Genomic DNA, 20,911 nt, shown 5'->3' with positions numbered 1-20,911 from the left:
TTTGGCTGATCATAAGCCAATGTGTTACTATGTTATGCAAAATGGTTGTGTCGAAGAGCAAAAAGCTGTCTTCGAAAAGCCAGACCTGGGAATGCAGAACCATTTGAAGGCTTTGTTCATTAGGGCAAAAGTCAATAATGTGGGAATCAATAAAGTCTTAGTGGATGGAGGAGCTGTGGTGAATATCATGCCTCACTTTATGTTGAAGAAATTAGGTCTCTATGACACAGACCTTCATTCCCACAACGTGGTGCTGGCCAACTATGAAGGAAAAACTGGCCATTCCCTGGGGGCAGTGCAATTGGAAGTATGTGTCGGTAGCACAGTTCGAAAGACCTTGTTCATGGTCATAGCTGCCAAACCTAATTACAATCTGTTATTAGGCAGAGAATGGATACATGGTGTTGGAGCTGTTCCCTCAACCATGCACCAAAGATTAATCATCTGGAGAGAAGATGGTTTAGTCGAGAATGTGGAAGCAGATCAAAGTGCATATGTTTCAGAAACAGGCACTGTGACTTTACAGAACTTTGACAAAAACCTGGCTTTGATTGCTCCTTGTGGTGAGCAAGATGCTGCCTTCGATCCAAATGAAGTGGTGTCAAAAAATGTATACCACTCAGTTAAGTTACATCCAACCCATGGCTTTTGTTGGGAAAGGGAAGACATAGAGAAACCCTTGTGTGAGGATGCATACCCACCAGTGTCTGGATGGGTCAACCATGATGAGTTTGATGATTGAGTCCCCAGCATGGGATCGGATTACGGCTTACGCAGCCGAAAATAGAATCAAAATGGCTCTTGAGGCCATTAATGTTCAAGAAGATATGGCTGTCGAGGCCAATGGTGACTTAAGAGACGAACTGGCCTTGGAGGCTAGTGAGGTAAATGACGGAAAAAAGCAAAGGTTGGATTGTATCTATGATGATGAGCCTTTGGGTTTTGAGAAAGATCCACATAGTTCGATTCAAAGAATGCAAGCCCAAGATCCTTTGCAGGAAGTTGATATTGGAGATGGCTCTGTTAAAAGGCCAACTTATATTAGTGCCAATATAGACCCAACCCTAAAAGAAAGAATGGTCGAGTTGCTTAAGAAATACAGAGATTGCTTTGCATGGGACTATAACGAAATGCCTGGGCTAAGCAGAAATCTTGTGGAGCATAGGCTACCCCTTCGACCGGACAAGAAACCTGTAAAGCAGCTTCCAAGGAGGTTTGCACCGGAAATCATGACAAAGATCAAAGCAGAAATTGAAAGGTTGCTCAAATGCAAGTTCATTCGAACAACCAGGTATGTGGAATGGTTAGCTAATATTGTTCCTGTTATTAAGAAAAATGGATCACTTAGGGTTTGTATAGACTTTAGAGATTTGAATAATGCTACACCTAAGGATGAATATTCCATGCCTGTAGCCGAAATGCTAGTTGACTCAGCAGCAGGGCATGAATATTTGAGTATGTTAGATGGCTATTCAGGTTATAATCAAATCTTTATTGACGAAGATGATGTGCCAAAAACCGCATTTCGTTGCCCTGGTGCTTTAGGCACCTATGAGTGGGTGGTGATGCCTTTTGGATTGAAAAATGCTGGAGCAACGTACCAAAGAGCCATGAACTTAATTTTTCATGATTTTATCGAAATATTTATGCAGGTTTATATTGATGATATTGTTGTGAAATCCTCCTCCCAGGATGAACATATCGAACATCTTAAAAAATCGTTCGAAAGAATGAGAAAATGTGGATTAAAGATGAATCCACTAAAATGTGCTTTTTGTGTACATGCAGGAGATTTCCTTGGCTTTGTTGTGCATAAAAAGGGCATAGAAATTAACCAAAACAAGACAAAGGCTATCATGGAGACAAAACCTCCAGGAACGAAGAAACAGCTTCAATCTTTGCTAGGAAAGATCAATTTCTTGAGAAGGTTTATATCAAACCTAAGTGGCAAAGCTCAACCTTTTTCTCCACTGCTGAGGCTCAAGAAGGGTGATGTATTTGAATGGGGAACGGAACAACAAAAGGCATTTGATGATATCAAGGCATACTTGTTGAAGCCTCCAACTTTAATGCCTCCTATTCGAAACAAAGCAATGAAGTTGTATATCGCAGCATCAGATTCGACTATTGGAAGCATGCTCGTACAAGAGGATGAAAATGGCGTAGAAAAGGCTATTTACTATCTAAGTAGAATCTTGAATGATGTCGAGACTAGATATAGTCCAATTGAAAAACTTTGTCTATGTTTGTATTTCTCTTGTACCAAACTTAAGCAATATATCAAACCAGTTCATGTTTATGTTTATTCTCATTTTGACATCATTAAGCATATGTTATTAAAACCAATCTTGCATAGTCGAATTGGGAAGTGGGCTTTAGCGTTAACTGAATATTCATTGACTTACCAACCCCTGAGGGTTGTGAAAGGTCAAATAGTGGCTGACTTTCTGGTTGATCACTCAGTGGCTGAAATTCCAATAACATATGTGGAACATGAGCCTTGGATGCTATACTTTGATGGCTCGAAGCACAAACATGGTACAGGAATTGGAATCTTAATTATTTCTCCTTTAAAGATTCCAACAAAGTTTAAGTACAAGATTAATGGAACATGCTCTAATAATGAAGCCGAATACGAGGCTTTAATTGCAGGTCTAAAGATTCTTTTAGACTTGGGGGCAAAACATGTTAAAATCAGAGGAGACTCTGAGTTAGTAATAAAACAATTGGCAAAGGAATACAAATGCATTCAAGAACATTTGATGAAATACTTTGTCATTGCCTTCTCGTTACTAAAACGATTCGATTCATGTGACATTCAACACGTGCCTCGGATCGAGAACCAAGAAGCAAATGACTTAGCCCAAATTGCTTCTGGCTATAAGGTAACAAGGGAAAAATTAGATGAGATAGTTGAAATTAAAGAAAAACTAATCTCATGTGAGGTAATACCCCACCAGCTGGGGGCAAATGAACCAAGTGTCGAAATGGAGTCAGAAATGGCAGATGCACACTTTGACGAAGTGATGACTGAGGTCTTTGTGATTTGATCAAGAAACAGTTACCACTTTGTAGTAGTATTTATAGTAGTTTTTCATTCAGAACAGAGGTCACAAAATTTTATACAAACACTCCCTCTAAAATTCTAAGTACTCAGCGATCGAACGAACGGAATTCAGAGGAGAAATGTATGTTTTGTGAACCATCTTTATTTGTAATTGCTTTTCATTTAATGCAATTTGCTTTCCAGTAATTTTCTTTAAGTTTAGTTCCAACTACTTGCTCGAGAAACTGCTATTTCGAGGCGATTCGAATTAGTTTCTCTTGTATTTTGAAAACTATTTAATTTCTAAGTATCTGATTCCTTGCTAAAACGAACATTCAAACAGTTTTCTTAAAACGAATAAAACACAAAATTGTCCTGAGATTTACTAGTTGGTCTCGCGAGTTTAAATACTTAAACTAGCGGTTGTTTACCAAATTTTCACGTAAACAAATTGGCACACCCGGTGGGACTGGTTTTGTGTTTATTAAAGTTGTGTTCTTTGTATGTTGTGGAATGAGAAACTTGTTACTTGCATATAACTGATAATAAGTTAGGTTATGGTTAAAACTACTCAGAGATCTAATCCTAGTAAAAATCAAAATTCTAGTGCGATGAGTAGTGAAGCAAGTTCGAGTGGTGGAGTCGATCCACCTCCACAGAGTTTGGTAACATCTGAGTTGGTGAATGTTCCAATATTCTCCAGTCCAACCATTTCGACTGTGCATGATGTTATTCCAACTTTGCCAATACCAGCTATGGCAATTCCGTCCGTGACTGCTGGTTTTGGACGTTCGAAACCACCATCAGGTCAGGGTTTTATGTATGGGCCTCCCCCTACACTTGGCTTAGGGATGCCAGTTTTCGAATCTGATAGGTATACTTCGTCAAGGGTAACTCCCACACCCTTAACGACTGCGTCTGTGTTGTCTTTGAGGCAGCAAATGGATGAGAGCAACCATGAAATGGTTAATCTCTTAACACAACAAATTGGTACTGTGTTTAATCCATTAATTCAGAATACCAACGAGAGTTATCAAATGTTGGCATTTCAAATGAGTCGAATTGCAACCCTATAATGTTGGCATTTCAAATGAGTCGAATTTCAAATGTTGTGCAAATTTTGGTTTTCAACCCTATAATGTGTCAAGTCAGTGTCATCTGAACACGTAGTAGTGATCCAGTCAGCAGACAATGATCATGTTAGCATTTTTTTGTGACATGACCACAATATGACTAAAACGAAACTAATTTGAAATTATAGGGGAAAATATAAAGATTTTTCTTAGAGACTAAAACTCAAATTCCCTAACATTACAGAGACCAAAAGTGCGCGCGCGCACACACAAAAAAAAAATTCGCCTCTCAAATAAGAATAGCGTTTTACACCTCTCAATAATGTTTTAACCGATATAAATTTTATAAAATCCACCGTTTGATTTAAAGTTTATATCATATAGATCATTTGTGTAAAACTTCAGACAAATCCAAAATCATTTGATATGTTATTGAGATACGTCAAAACGAACTAATCCAACGGTACATTATGGTTTCGCTATGCAAAGAAGCCGATGGCAAGAAAATTTCAAAAATTTTCTAGGGGATCTCCTTTTCAAAATGTCAAAATGTTGACTTTCAAAATTTCAAAAGTGAAATTTTTTCCAACCTGCTACCTACATAATGAATTCTGTTTGTTGCCTAAGTAACATACAAGGGTATTTTGATGATTTCAGAATATCACTCTTCAAGAGAACAACTTAGAAGGTTATACTATACATCTTCTATTACTATCACAGATATGAAGAAGGGAAGAGAGAAATACTGTAACTACATAAAATATTTATCAAACTCTAAGCATCTAAGAATTCTTCACAGTTGTAACCATAAGAATTATATAAATATACTGTACATTAGTTTAGAAATGAACCACATTTTTGCAAACTCAAGTATTTAGTGAAAATTGATTTAATTTGAGTGAGTGGGAATTGGTTGGTCAAAAAGTGAGACTTTTGTGGGATGACCTAACAGGAAAGGTAAGCACTTTATTTTGTAAGTTATTCCCTCCAACTTTTCACCATTTACTTTTGGCCAATATTCATCATTATGTGCCTTCCTCTTGCATTCTACAACAACCAAATAAGAATGCAGTCACTCAAAATTCTTCTTCTACACAGAAAATAGACCACAAAATAAGAATGCAAATAGAGCTTCTTGAGCTGCTAAGAGGTGTCTCGTATAATCTGTAAGTAAAAATATTTGCATTTCCTATATGTACAGTTTTTCTGGTTGGAAAGCAAATGAAGCTTTTCAATGGTTTTAGCTGCTCTTTTCATTTACCTAAGTTTCCTCTTACTTAGTGATGTTTTCTCTATCTATATTGCATTTCTCATCTAAAACATGGAAAATTTGGGAAGTACCAATGTTAAAATCTTCTTTCATGTGTAGAGAAAGAGCCAGAGAGATAGAGAGCTCTGAAGCACCGACACAGACACCAAACACAACACTAACACATAGACATTGCTACTGATTCAAGAAAATGAAAGTAGTTGAATGTAACTACATTTGTCAGTGTCGTGTGGACACGCCACCGATATGAAATGTTTGTGCTAGGTAGATAGAGAGAAGCTAATTGTTTGGTTTTGTTCTGAGAAAATCTTCGGGAAGGTTCTCACTTTCATTTTTCTTTCTTTGAAGAATTCTCTATAATAAGGTGCCTATGTTAATTAAAATAGTATGTACACACCAAAACCAAAATGCATTTCCACTCCCTAATATAGTTAAGTTTCAGTACATCAAAACCAAACCAGAGAAAAATGATTATTACATAATGTATGCACACCCAAAATAACAAATAAGAATCCAATTCAACATTGCCTAACCTTTTAACTCTTTCTCTCTATATTCAGAGTTAATAGGATAGGCAAAATGTTTATGTACACACACAAACACATGCAATCAGAGGATGCTAATGATTGCAAAGAAGACTCTACAAAAAAATGAAAACAATGACAAAAACTTGGAGAAAACCAAACCATAGAATGACACACTAAGCACACCAATAATATTTTGTGCAAGTATCAAAAAGGTTGAGTGAAAAGGGTGATGCTAAAAGAATGTATCATAACATTCTTTAGTAGCATATGCCTTTCAAAATTTAAGGCAGAGATTGCAATCATCTCAAATGAGGCTAAGAAAATCGATTGAAGCTGAATTGTCAATATTTGTATCGCAGATGAATCATGTATCATATTGAAGGGATCTTTTGCATGGTGGCAATTTTTTTTTTTGACAATTGCATGGTGGCAATTTGAACGGACTGAAAGTTGTATTGATAGATGGAGACTCTACTCCCAGTGCTTTCCTCAGAAAGCTCTTTTCCTGAAATATGAAGTGTTAAAACAATGGTTAGTATAGTGTCAAACTTTGATATATCCTAGTGCATGATTCTAATACTTTTGTAACACAATAAAAACAAAGGTGTGAAAAAATTTAATGCACTAGTGATGCAAGTACACAATGATACAATTATTTAATTATTATGATATGTGCAGTTTTGATTCCTCTATTTAATCAGAAAAATGACATGTTTCTGCTGCATCAGTTGCAAACGGATGGGCCACATAGATATTCTCAGTCCCAATTGCAATCTGTTCTACGATTTGGAAAGAACCACAATGGGGACAATGTGCATAAGGAGATTGCAGCAACAGAGGACAACGAGTTCCTGCACTCCAGTGGGGTTCGCTCCATCCTCTTCCATGGATTAGTCCTCGAAATGGGTTAACAGCAATCCATCTTTTTTGAACAATTGGGTTACTATCCATTTCGGTCAGACCAATTATTAGACTTAGCCTTGAACCCGACATACCAAAGGCCATTTTCAATTATCTATTCCTTGCCTTCCACAAGGCCGTATATACTGATGATTTCACGACAACCTAATGGTTGTTATTCGTGACTCACAAGCAAGCACCGCTGACTGTTTAAGGTTCTCTGCCAAATGATTAGCATCCAGAGGCTCTCGCAGGGGAGGTGCCTAGACTATTTTATGTGATACAGAATGTGTAGGGTCCGCCTCAAGCTGATCAATGTCTGATTGTTTTGACAGAGGGACTTGGATTTCCTTGTTTGCAAGGCGTGATTTTTTATTTGATGGTTCTGCCGAAGAAACATGGTTGGCCAGAGTCTTTCAAGACCAAGAACCAGTATTGTTGCCCTCCCGCTGCCATTTCTCTTCATTTTTTACCATTTCACCAACAATTAGTTTGTTGGTTTGATCTTCTCGTTGCAACCCACTTGCATTAAACAACAAATTTGCTTCCCACACTAAATTTGAGTCCTCATGACCAATGTAGTCAGGTTCGGGATCCTACGTAGGATCGGTAGGCTGGTGGAGAGTCATAAGGTCGGGATCGTAGCTCGATTCGTAAGAACCTACTCAAGGGTAAAATGGTAATTTCACATATATACATATACACAAAAACACAAAAATAATAATAATAATAATAATAATAATAATAATACATGAATAAAATAAACTAAATTAATATTTCATAGACATCATTCCAAATGTTCATAACTTCATAACAAACCAAGTACTAAGTTCATAAAACAAGTAACTAGAGGCCTATGCATCATTCATAATTAAAGGTCTATGCAATGCATCATTCACAAAAGAAAGACAAACAGAACAAAAAATGAAAACAAAGAGATGAGATGAAGTACAGAGTAACAGAGATGAGATTAAAACAAACGAAAGTGAAGGAAATAAAGGAGAGGTTGTGTTTGAAACAGAGAAAGTCTAGGGTTTGAAACGAAACGGAAGGTTAGGAAGGAAATGGTGACGGTCCACTAGGTTTCGCCGTCTACAGCTTTCATTGTTGGCGACAGCGACGGTGGAGAAGTGAGGAAGCGATGGTGACTGGTAATCAGTGAGGAAAGCTGCGTGATTTTGTTTTAGGTTTGAATGAAAACACGCGTGAGGAAGGTTGGAATGAAAACATGTGTTTTCTTCTTTTCTTTTGTTTATTTTGGATAACCCGACCCGGACCCGGACCGTTTTGCAAGCCCAACTCATTTTTTTCAAGTAAATGGCCTAGGATCGTTTTTTCTTTACGCACCCACCCAAAATTCGCGATCCTGACTACAAAATACCCCAAAAACGAACCAGAACAGGTTCTAAGCTCGTTTGGCCTTGACCAGCTCGTAGGTTCCTACGATCCTACGCACCGGTGCGCGAACCTGACTACATTGCTCATGACACTAAAAAATTGAAATCCCATTGTAGCTGATCAAACCCATGAATTTCTTGCTCCTCAAAAACATTTCAGCTCTTGTGATCCACACAATGGAATTTATCCTGATAAAATGCAGAAGCTCCACCTTCTTGGCCCACATGTCCTCCATTTCTGGTAACGCTGGCACTCACTGGAAGATCCAGAAGGTCGGACCAATATTTAGGAAACCAAGAATTGAACGGAATAGAAAGAACAATTGTATTAAGAAAATTGGGAAGATATGAGAGAAAATTCTCCTCCAAAGGGTTATGGTTACCCCTTTTACATTAGAGTCACTTATCTATTCACAAATTTTACAGTGATCAATGATACCCTCTAACTCAATAACGTCCCTATTTACACAAGATAATCCTACCTAACCAAATTAACTAAAAACTTCTCTAACAAACTCCTTACCTCCAAACCTAACAAACTACCCATTACTCCATTAGTCTATGTCCTAACAAGTTCATTGGTCTCTAATATGTCATATTACTTGTCATCATTATTATTGTTATAATCTTTGTAATTCAAATTGTTTAATCCCCACGTGCATGGATAACTTACACTTTCTGAAAATTCTGGGCTGGGAATTTCTTCAGCCAAGGATCTGAAAATAGGGGTAACTTGAAGAGGGGAACACTCCATTCTTAACGATGCATTTATCTGTTCCTCACCGTGTGGCATCATATCTGTTACAGAAAATATATATCTTATTAGCACTACTGATTCATTGAAATGTTAGGGCATTAGCTAATAGAAAAACATTTTAAGTCTTAATAATTTTCAGCTTAGAAACTCTTTGAGCTCAGGTGGTTCTTCCTCAACTCTTTGAACATCAATTCATTAAGTGGTTAATTGTTCCTAAACTGAATCATTTACAAATTTAGGGCCCGTTAACTTTCTATATTTTGTTTTCTCAGTATCACTTTAACTAATAGACAGAAAAAGAACACAGATCTAATATTTTTCTTACCATTTTCTTTTATAATTTTGGAAAACAGATCTAGCATTTTCGAAAAGTTTGAAAATACCAAAACATTGATTTTATTATTTATGAAAATGCATTCTTCCTAGCTTGTCTTTCAGCTACTCTGTGACACTACATCATTCTTTATCTCTTCGTGCAAATTAAAATGAACATAATTTTATAAAATATAAAAACGAAAATGTTTTTAGAAAGCAAACAGGACCTAATATTTTCTTGTAATTTTCCTTTTGTGATTTATTATTACATAAGGGGATTAACTTACCTTGTTCCACTTTTCCAGTAGAAAGAACTCCTTCCACGCCTTCAGACTCTTCTTTTTTAACTTCAAATTGTGTAGCTTTCATTTCAGTTCCAATATCTTCCACACCTTCAGGCTCTTCTTTTTTAACTTCAAATTGTGTAGCTTTCATTTCAGTTCCAATATCTTCCACACCTTCAGACTCTTCTTTTTTAACTTCAAATTGTGTAGCTTTCATTTCAGTTCCAATATCCTGATTCAATGAGTTTTCCAAATTATCACCAGTACCAGTGGACTTGGTCAGCAGAGTTGATCCTGAACTGTGTTCAGAACTTCCTGGAGAATCTTCGTCTAGTTCCATTTGCCTAGAACATATTCAGAAATCATTAGAAAACATTTCACGGAGGCCACATAAGTTATATTTTCAAATAGCTTAAACTACCTCAAGCCGGAATGGCCTCTCTCATTACTACTACTCTTCAAGTCCTTGACCATACGACTTACAAGCTGTAAAACTTCAATTTTTTCTCCAATGATATCTGTTCGGTTCAGAAACTCTAGAAGTGGCTGGTATTCAAACAAGTGTTAGATGATATTTGAAATCTGAGGATTATGACACTTATCATATTCATATGTGCACAAGAACAAGAGTTAGCAGCTTGTGATATACTTTCTAAGATAAAATTAAGCTTTTAATATAACAAAAAAATATGCTAGCAAGATGAACTGAAATTATTTCAGATTTTTGAAATCTTTCCATGGCAAAATAAATGTTTCAGACACAGAAATAGAGAAGTTGAAAATGTTCAAGAAATTTTAGGAAAGATTAATGCTTATACTTTCCAATTAGTTTTTTATACTACCACTGTTACTATAGAATTAAGCCAAGATGAAAAATGTTAAATGACTTACATAATTTTTATGCTTACTCTTTTTTTCAAAATCTCTAAATTATTGAATATCAAAATTACCTCTTTTATAATCCGTAGCAAACAAGTCCAATATTTATAATTTTAGACTTTGCTCATCAAACGATTTAGGGAGTTCTTTTTTTGGACAAACATATAAAGTGTTCAAGACTAAAAAATATGGAGGAGTTTAGAAAGTATATCCTCACCTTCCATAAATTTTCCATGTTCTCTGAATCAATTATTTGAATCAATGCACTTATCTTTGGATCATCTGTTTTGAGCTGATTTTTGTTATTTTGGCCTGGAGAAGCAAGATGAACCAAACTCATATTAGCTCAAAGGATGCCCGAAAATATATTTGCCGAATATATTAATTTTGTCAACTTTTCTGTCCCTAGTTTTCATAATGAAAGATTCAAGTTCCATTTGAGACAAGTACCAGAACTGTTGAACTTGTCATTGAAAATATGATGCCTGTCTGGAAGATTGTTCACACAATTCGATTTTTTAGCTAATTCGGAAAATGGTGCCCTTGGCTGCTGATTTGTTGAAGCTGCATTTCGCAAATGTGATCTGTCTCCAAAGTTGATCTTGTTTGCATCATCAGGAATATGGGCCCTCCTATTTTGCAATACGATAATATGTCAACACTTTCCTTTACAAAAAGTTGAGTATTTTGATACTTAAAGTGCACTTGCGCCATACCTCATTTTTTTAACTGGCATAGCAGATTCTGAAGTTGCATTTGTAATATAACCTTGATGAGAAATATTCCTCTTGCTATTGGAATCAATGTATGGAATGATGTTCTCTTTTTCTAATGCTGCAGATTTTTCTCTCTTCTTGCGGAGTATGGAGAATCGATTTTTTACAGCATTATCCGTTCTGCACAGAAAGCACTACATTGTGAATTAATCGTTCACAAAATGGCCATCCAGTATTTGCAAGAAGGAAAGAATGAATATTCAGTTACCTGCCTGAAACCACCTTTGCTATTTCTGTCCATTTGTTCCCAAATACTTTTTGAGCCTACAAAGACAATACCAAGACATTAGGTCACAAAAGCCACATTCACCGATACATTTCTTTAAGTGTAATGTAGTTTCTGTTATCTGGTGCAGTTTACATATATAAATAAATATCTGAGTTGGTTTTGTTGTAACCTAAACCTCCGGTTTTGAACAAAAAATTGGGGAAGTTGTCATTAATTAAAGTGGCGCTAATGACTCTTTTACAACTGTTCCGAGGGTCTTTGAATACAATCTCTTTAGATTACATAGCAAAACTATACCACTAAATTAACACATCATGGACAACCTACACCTCAGATTAGGTTTGTTTGGTTCATTTGGTTGTAACCTACACATTTTTTTATAGTGGCACTAATTGGACAACCTACACATCATTAATTATCATTAATTGTAGTGGCACTAATTGTAATTTTACGACTGCTCCCTAAGGCATTTGAACTCTGTCTCTTGAGATTATAAGACCAAACATGTGCCACTAAGCCAACACCTCATGAACAACCTACACAAGAGATTAAACAAGGCTATGGGAAATAAATAGCTTCTCCGTGATACTAGCAAGTGGCATCCTCAAGTTCATCAATGAATTTTGTCTACAGCACGGAGGCATAAGAATGAAGGGTCAAAAATAATGAAGTCCAAGATTTCAAAGTTCTATCCATTTTTGTTATATAACAAGCTTGTTAAATTCTTATGAAAATTGTATATGAAAGTGTATCTTTTGAACAAAGAAAACATTAATATACCATACCTCACATAAGAGCATGTCTTCCTCTGGTGTCCATCCACCTTTCTTGAAATTAGAATTCAAATATGTGTACCATCTGATATTTTATTAGTTACTCAAGTATCAGATTGACAGTAACAGTAAAGCAGAAGCCGTGAATATTTCAACTAAACGATGATAAGATTTCTTGGATTATTCAAGATTAAAATAAAAAATATATAAATAACTAAAAATTTCACCTTCTTCTGCACTGTCTTGTTGTTTTGTCCTTGAATTTGGATGCAATAATTACCCAACTGCATATATAATTAAAACTCCCTTTAGTATCTCATGTAAGAGAAACAACGTTTGAAAAATCAAACTGGACATCAAACTGGGAAGACCTTGTGGTCATGGTTCAACTGCTTTAACCAAAACTGCACAAATAAATAACTGAACCGTAGACAGCAGTGGTTCACAGTTCAACCAGTTGAACCATCCAGTTCAGTTAGATTTCTGAAAATCGAAAAGAAGAAGAAAATCAACAGTATGGCATAAGAAAAATTCGAAAGGGGAGAGTACTTTTCAGTTCCATGAATTCCAATCTGTTCTCTTAGTATCTCATCCTCCTGAAACCCACATGTATAACCGATGTAAGACCATCAATGCAATGAATAAAGAATAAATAGACAATAGAGTGCTAAACGAAATACTACAACATAAACTAGTAAAGCTAAGTTAGTTACACATCACTTGAGCTTCTGGGGGACGACCGCGGTTTGGTCCAGCAGAACACACTCTTGGGAGGGGGGAAGAGCTTTAAAATGAGAACTAAGCAACCGAAATGGAATTTCGATTCACTGTAATCAGGGATACTTCACTCACGCATTTAGGACATCGGTGGCTGTTCAATCAAGATCGAAAAGTCCAGTAAAATGAAGATTTTAAAGTTTATTCTATGATTCAAAATACCAAGTTTGAATCTAGACCTTTGATCATGATTGAGCCGGCACCTATGTCCCGAGTCCCGACTGCATTAATGTGAGAAATTCTCAACTATAGAGGAGCCGAATACTATGAAGCACAGACACGGACACCGAATGCAACATAGGCACTGACACATCAACATTGATAATAACTTGAGAAAATGACACGATTCAATGTAATCATATGTTTTAGTGTCCGACACGCCTAATCCGAGGAGTGTCTATGCTTCAAGGCCAAATCCCTCGAGCGGATATTAGTCCCGGTCCAAACGATGGACGAGACACTGGGGTGCCAAAGACCCATTACAGTTTTCCCAAAAAATAATAAGGTAAAGAAACAAGGAGTACCTCTTGAGTCCAAGTCACAAGACGACGCCCCTTCTTCTTAGACGATTCTACATTGCCCTGTTCCTTCTCCTTCTTCACATCCATCATTTCTCACAATCTCTCAATGTGTGACTCTCTCTCTCTATCCAAGACCTTCTTTTTAATGAAGCCAACTTGCATGCTAAACCCACCTTTATTATTTATCTGAAAAATATTTAAAAAACAGAAAACACACCATTATTCTTTCACTATCATTCACCTTTCCACCATAAAAATAAGCATAAATTCAATTTCCAAAAGCCCTAAACAAAAGGTATTATTAAACTGAAAAAGAGAAATAACAATGTGGCAACAATTACCTTCTTTCCCAATAAAGAAACAGCTTAGGATACCAACTTTTTCAGATTCCTTCCTTTGATCTCACTATTCTCAGTACTATAGTCAAATCAGAAACACAATCCAATGCAAAAAAATTAGAAAAAAAGTAGAAAATGGGCAATGAAGAATATATAAAGGGTTTAATAAAGGGGAAATGGGATTTAATAAAAAAAAAAGATTTTTTTTTCAAAACTCAACAAATTGACCTATATGTTGTTTTTTTGAAAATGAAAAAGATAAACTTTTATAACTTATAAGCCAGATTAAGTGGAGGATTAAAACAAATAAATTAAGGAACATTCGAGAAACCCAGATGAGCTAAAATAAAGGGTTTAAATAAATCGACAACAAAATACATACCTCAACAGAAATGAGAACGATGTTTAATTGAATTTTGTTTTGATAAAAAATAGGATGTTTGAATCTGACACACTGTGTAGAGAGTGAAAGAAACAGTTTTTCGAAGGTTGATGATGATTTTGTGTTTAGTAGCCGGTAGCTGCAGAAGCTTATTGGGTTTTTTTAAATTTCTTTTTAGGTTTAAATATTATATCAGTAATTATATTGCTTTGGGTTAAATATTTTTTTTCCTGTAGTTTCTTTGAATTTTCATAAATAATTAATCTTATGTTAAAAAATTATAAATTCAGAGATGTTCTTATAATATTATAAATATAAATACAAAAAGTTATTCAAAAATGTAAAAAGTATACCCGGGTTGAATGAAAAGTAGGGACTAAAAACATTGAGGGAAAAAACTTCAAGAAATAAAAAGTGTGGAAAAAAATTTCAGAGACTAAAATGAAAATTCTGAGAAACTATAAGGACCAAAAACATATTTAACCCAATTATTTTTTAGTTTAATTCATGTAAGTTTTGTTATTTGGCTTTGCATAGTATTAGTAATTTAGTGGTACTACCTCCTTCTCTAAATCCAGAACATTGTTGACTAAATTATGACTACGAGTAATAATAAATTTATTGATAATGAATGCTATTTTTTTATGTATTTTTTTTATGATTACAATTTTATCTTTTAAGAGAGATAATTTATTAATGTTTTACCATAGTATTTATTTTAAGATATAAAAAAAAGAGGAAAAATATTTAGGGGTATAAGAAAATAATTAATGTAGTTGTAATTCAAATAGGATATTATAAAAAATGGACAATTTTTTTCTCTCGAATTGGTCTAATATTTAGTGACAGAAATAGTATAAAATAACGGTTGTTTTTAATGCTAATATCATACCTCGAAATATTAGTTAAATATCTCAAATAATAAGTTTTTTTTTTTACGGAATCTCGAATAGTAAGTTTTTATAAAATTATATGTGAAGTCTATTGGAAATTGAAATATTTAATTTTTTTAAACAAACAATTTTAAAGGGTTTAAAGAGTACCCCATAAACACTTGTTAGCAAAACCTAATTTTAATTTACGGTGTTTGAATTCAAACAAAAGACTTATAGAAATTAAAACCAAAAATAAAATATTTTATCTTTTTTTAAATAAAAAAATTATAGTGTATTGCTTTTTCGTTAAAAGTTTCTTAATAAAGATTTTTTTTATAAAAGTTTCAAATGAAAAATTATTTTAAATAGTTTATCTTAAAACGTCGTTTTATGTATTTCACAATTTTGTCACAAATCATTTGGGATAATAAAATTTTAAAAAATCTATTTTAAATAACTTTTCATAAAAACCATTTTTGAGAGATACATTTTTTTAAAAATTGTGATTTTTATTAAATTAAAATCTCTAACATGAATATTTAAGTTACTAAATGTCAAAATCACTCTTTTAATTTATATAAAGATGAATTTGAAACAACTTTGACTATTTTTAATTAAATTATCATAAAAATTATTTTTATAAATACAAAAAAAAACACTATTTTTAAAGTTAAAATAAACGCGCCCACGTTAATAACATACAATGTCAAAATGCGTACAAGTGTGACAAAACATAAAAATATGACAAAATTGAAGTGTTCAAAATACTCATACTTACAAATCTGTAACATTGATGACGCTAAAATTATTAATTAAATATGCATTGAATTTAATATAATTTGTCAATCTAAACAGAACAATCATCATACCAAAAGAACGAACAATACAATGTTGCACTAAAACCGCAAAATCACAATGAAAAATATATGTGAAAAAATGATTAGGTTTAAGAGAAGACGACCGACTATATCTCTAATAAAATTAAAGTTCAAAATAATATTTAATTTTTTTTTATTTTAATTTTTTTTGTTGATAGACGAAATGGCAAAACCATTTAAAACTCACACAGATAAAAGGGAGGGACCGAAATTCGAACCCTGATCACAACGTTTGACACTAACAATTTCAGCAGTTCTATCAGTTGAGCTGTAAACTTGTTTTCAATTTTTTATTCTCAAAACCGTCGTCTAAGTTGGTGGTTGTTTCTCTTTATTTGGATGAAAGAAATACTATATTGATTAATTAATGTATGCTTTGGTTGGTGTGCACGGGTGGGGTATGACTATATGCGAGGAAGTTTGAATACAAACACTAAATTCTATGAAGGGTTGTGAAGCCCCGATACTTTAAAAATGGTGAAGTATCGTGTCTGATATGTACTCGATATCGATAATCACCCGATACTTTCTGATACACGTATCCGAGAATTATCGGCAATTAACATTATTTTTTAAAAATATATATCCGATACGTGTATCGGAAAACTATAGGGTAATTAATGTTCTTTGATGATGGAAACGTAGGAAAGGAGATTGATACAATTCGCGTTTCCTCTTAAATATTGAATGTTAGAGTATGATGTTACCAACTATGTCTTTTTTGGGTAGTACATTTTTTTTTTATAAGCAAATTGTTTGTATATTATATTGTCATGTTATATTAGTTTTTCTGTTTGCCAAGACTTGAACCCTGAATCTCCAACTCATTAACACATAGCTCAACTAACTTAACCAGTTGAGCTACTCATCCCACCCCTTTTTGGGTAGTACTAATTGTCACTTGTTTGCTCAATTTGAGTAATTTGAATGTTAATTTTTTATCATTATTGATTTTAGTTATGTTTATATATTGTGCATTTATATATTTAATTTTAAATTTAATTTTTAAATAACGTATCTCGGCCTATCGTTTCGGGATTTTTGAAGATTTTCCCGTATCGTCGTATCGATGTCGTATCGTATCGGTATTGTGTCACGTATCGGGGTTACTTGAGTTTTCTTTTTTTACACCGCGGGTTACTTGAGTTATAGAGCTTGTATAGGAGTAGTGTGTATGCAGTATTACTAATATGTACCTCTCACTCAAAATGGACTATTCCAAATTGGCCGGCTCGACAAGCCCGAATTATTTTCGGGGTTGCGCCTTAAAAAATTTAATCCAAATTTTTCCTGGGGATTTTAGTTCGGCCTGTTCAAACTCAATTAAATTATGGGCTACGCGAATGGGCCACGGATAGCTCGAGCCTGAATAAATTCTAATAAAAAATTTTAAAAAATAAATATGACTAATAAATACTAGTAACTTGTTTTGAATGATATAAACTTAGCTTTTATTATGAGAGTTTCTTTTATCATCTATGAGTTTCTCAAATAGCATCCGCTACTTAAGTAAGGGACGATGTTTTTTACTCAAATTTCTTATTTTTACTCATTTGTTACTTAAGTAGCGGTCGTAGGACGGCAAAAGAAACTCTTGTAGAATTAGTCAAAGGGCCTTGTCTTCTTTTCCTCTTCTTATTTTGGATAATTGGTATAACTAGATTGTTGTAATTTGGTTTGCAGGAAATACAATGTAGGTTTGAATATATGAGTATAATTTGTGAAAACAAATTGTCGATATTTTTTTGTCGAGTAGCTTAGTGGGAGATCACATAATAATAATAAATATTAATAATAATATAAAAAAAATAAAAATAAGGAAATAAGAGGAAAAGAAGGAAGAGGTTAGTGACCTTCCTTCACGCGTGTTCCAACTTGCTCCTTTTGTTTCTTATTTGCTTTGTTTTGTGTGGTGCTTGATTGAAAATGGTGGGTGTTTATGGGTTGAAGATGGCGGTTTGAATTGTTTGTTGAAGGTGGCGAGGATATTGGTAGTTGTGATTTTGAGAAGATGATGTTGTGTGATTAAAAACAAGCTAGGCCTAGTTTCTAACCTCTTCTTTTTTATCAAGTTCTGCTATTTATGAGTGGAATGAACAGTTTCCATTTTTTGTTTCATTCAGTATCACCCCCTCTTTAATTTGTTTTAAGGTATTTGAAGAGTGAACAAAAAACTTCCTTTTCCTGCGTCACACTTTCACCTGCGTCCTGTGCTTGAATGCTCTCGATGACCGCTTATAGTTGAAAAGTTAGTACAATAAAATTAAATTGTTTGATAAATTTAGTTATTGTAATTACATAAAATTACATGGTTGGTGGATAGTTATTATATTTTAAAAAAATTAAAAAATAAAAATGAAAATAATATCAGTAAGATTGATATTATAGTTATTTACCTATTATATAATTTTCTTTTACAATTTTTACCGGGACCTATAGTTATTGGACTTATCGGTAAGAGTATTTTGTATTTTTGCAGTTACAATTAGGGTTGGGAATAAGTCAGGCGGCCTACAGGGGCCTTCGACCTGGCCTGTATAAGTCTGGTCTGGCCTGGCCTGGTTATTAAAAATGTCAGGCTTAGGCTTTGAAAACGGCCTGCTTACATAATAGGTCAGACTTAGGTTTCTAAAAAGGCCTACGAAGCCTGATAGACCGGCCTGTTTATAATAATTATTATTTATATCTTATAAAAAAATATTATTTATATAAATACAAAATATCAGAGAAAATATTCTTTTTTAACAAAACAGAGAAAATATATTTGTTTTTATATTTCACGCATATAAATTAAAACTAGAAACCCTACCTCCATTTCATCTCTCATTCTCTCGAGCAAGTAGCAACTCATCCTATATTTTGGTTGTTGGCTTGTTGTTGACTACACTTAGCAAACAATTTGTATTATGGCGACTTTGTCATAATCGTATTTGTTATTTTAGTAGTTTTTAATTATTGTGCTAATCATATCATTAGCTTTTTCTTAATGTTGTATAAATTATAAAAATTTAAATGTGAACTTTTTAAGGTCTGTTTAGCCTATTTAAAAAGACTATATAGAGAAGCTTTAATGTAACACAGACTTTTAAATAGGCTACAAGATCAGGCCAGACTTTTAAAAGGCTCAGGCCAGGCCAAAAAAAATAACATTTGATAGGCCGCAGGTCAGGCTCAGACCTGAAGAAAAATCGTAGGCCAGGCTCAGGCCTATCAAGGCCTGGCCTGGCCTGTTCCCAACCCTAGTCACAATTTATGTAATTCACATAACTAAAGTGATATTATAGTTATTTACCTATTATATAATTTTTCTACAATTTTTACGGGATTTATAATTTTAATTATATATTGATACAAGTGTATATTTTTTTATAATATCTATGGGGACTTATATATTCAATCATGTATTAATACAAGTGTATTTTTTTATAATTTTCATGTGGACTTATATTTCTACTGTATATTAAAACGCATGTCTATTTTTTTTATAGTAGTAATTTTTGCAGGGATTCTATATTTCTACTAATATATTAATATATATGTGTCACTTTATTTTATAATTTCTAGTAATATATTAAGAAGCGTTATTTACCTCTTATATAATATTTTTATAATTTTTACAGGAACTTATATTTTTACTCATATATTAAGATGCATACCTATTTTTTTTTTATAATTTGTACGAGAACTTATATTTCTACTCATATAATAATATGTGTGCCAATTCTTTTTATAATTTCTATTGGGGCCAATATTTCTACTAATATATTAATATACACGTCATTTTTTTTGTTGTAATTTCTACTAGGATATTTCTAATTGTATCAATAATATGCCCTCCTACTTTCTTATAATATCTACGCAGACTTATATTTCTAATCATATAATAATATACGCATGCCTAGTTTTTTTTTATATAATTTCTATGGGTATTTATATTTCTACTCATATAATAATACGCGTGTCTATTTTTTTATAATATCTACCGGGACTTATATTTCTACTCATATAATAATATGCACGTAATTTTATTTTTATAATCTCTACTAGGACCTATATTTTTACTAATATATTAATATGTGCTCCTAATAATACACATGCCTATATTTTTTGTCTAAAAGACCTATATTTATAATCATACATTACTACACATGTCTTTTTTTTATAATTTTTACACGGGCCTATATTTCTAATCATATATTAATATGTGTGTTTATTTTTTTTTATAATCTCTCTGTGAACTTATATTTCTAATCATATATATTAATACACGCTCCTAAAAAATAATACACGTGTATATTATTTTTATAATCTCTATACAGGTCTATATTTCTAATCATATATTAATTCGTATATTTTTTATATATAATCTCTACACGAGTCTATATTTCTAGTCATATATTAAAACACATGTTTTTTTTATAATCTCTATGCGGACTTATATTTTTTTGTTTGTTTGGAGTTACCATGATCATTTGTACGAAGTTTCCACCGTCGTTAGCGATGACTAATCTCCGTCGGCCGTCGGAAAACTTGTGGGACACACAACATGGATTTTCCTCTTATCAACCGAACTTTTTCCATACGCATGAGCCAGAAATTTAACCCCTGATCACATGCTTAAGGGGGACCAAGACCCTTACATGCTTAAGATTGGTCTCCTAAGTATATGTGGTCAGCTGAGATTTGATTTATGACTTATGGGTATGAAGATATTCGGTTAGGAGGAAAGAACCCAACTTATATGCCCCACAAATTTTCTGACGGAGAATAATTATCGCTAACAGCGATGGAGACTTCGTATCAATATCATTGGTAACGAAAAAAATGAAGTTTTTTACCAAAATATAAAATGATGTTTGTAACGCCCCAAAAATTAGAATTCATTTTATTTAATTATTTAGTTGTTGTGGTGTT

General features: G+C 33.5%; 1 protein-coding gene and 1 long non-coding RNA gene across 4 annotated transcripts; one reads left to right on the top strand and one right to left on the bottom strand.

Moving 5' to 3' along the window:
* The first annotated feature begins 5,156 nt into the window (after positions 1 to 5,156).
* On the top strand, positions 5,157 to 8,054 carry LOC123897062. The gene is made up of 3 exons (XR_006804775.1): positions 5,157 to 5,285; positions 6,276 to 6,447; positions 6,645 to 8,054. It is a non-coding gene; the product is annotated as an uncharacterized LOC123897062 (long non-coding RNA).
* Positions 5,780 to 14,415, bottom strand: LOC123897061 (transcription factor MYB88-like). Of its 3 annotated transcripts, none has more exons than XM_045947563.1 (14): positions 14,245 to 14,415; positions 13,866 to 13,941; positions 13,528 to 13,710; positions 12,776 to 12,822; positions 12,454 to 12,510; positions 12,239 to 12,311; positions 11,433 to 11,488; positions 11,165 to 11,344; positions 10,899 to 11,080; positions 10,666 to 10,760; positions 9,991 to 10,115; positions 9,573 to 9,913; positions 8,887 to 9,011; positions 5,780 to 6,421 (listed from the first exon to the last, which is right to left on the bottom strand). In XM_045947563.1, exons 3-14 carry the CDS (start codon positions 13,612 to 13,614, stop codon positions 6,281 to 6,283), a joined length of 1,509 nt encoding a protein of 502 aa, XP_045803519.1. In that variant the 5' UTR covers positions 13,615 to 13,710; positions 13,866 to 13,941; positions 14,245 to 14,415; the 3' UTR covers positions 5,780 to 6,280. The 3 variants fall into 3 exon arrangements, with proteins under 3 accessions (XP_045803519.1, XP_045803518.1, XP_045803520.1); XM_045947562.1 differs by having other exon boundaries at positions 13,866 to 13,929; positions 14,245 to 14,393; XM_045947564.1 differs by lacking the exons at positions 12,776 to 12,822; positions 13,528 to 13,710; positions 13,866 to 13,941; positions 14,245 to 14,415 and adding an exon at positions 12,598 to 12,704.
* Between the last annotated feature and the right edge of the window lie 6,496 nt (positions 14,416 to 20,911).

Source organism: Trifolium pratense, linkage group LG7 (genome assembly GCF_020283565.1).
Source record: "Trifolium pratense cultivar HEN17-A07 linkage group LG7, ARS_RC_1.1, whole genome shotgun sequence".
In the NCBI taxonomy this organism is placed as follows: Eukaryota; Viridiplantae; Streptophyta; class Magnoliopsida; order Fabales; family Fabaceae; genus Trifolium; species Trifolium pratense.
This window is presented reverse-complemented; position numbering and strand designations above follow the sequence as displayed.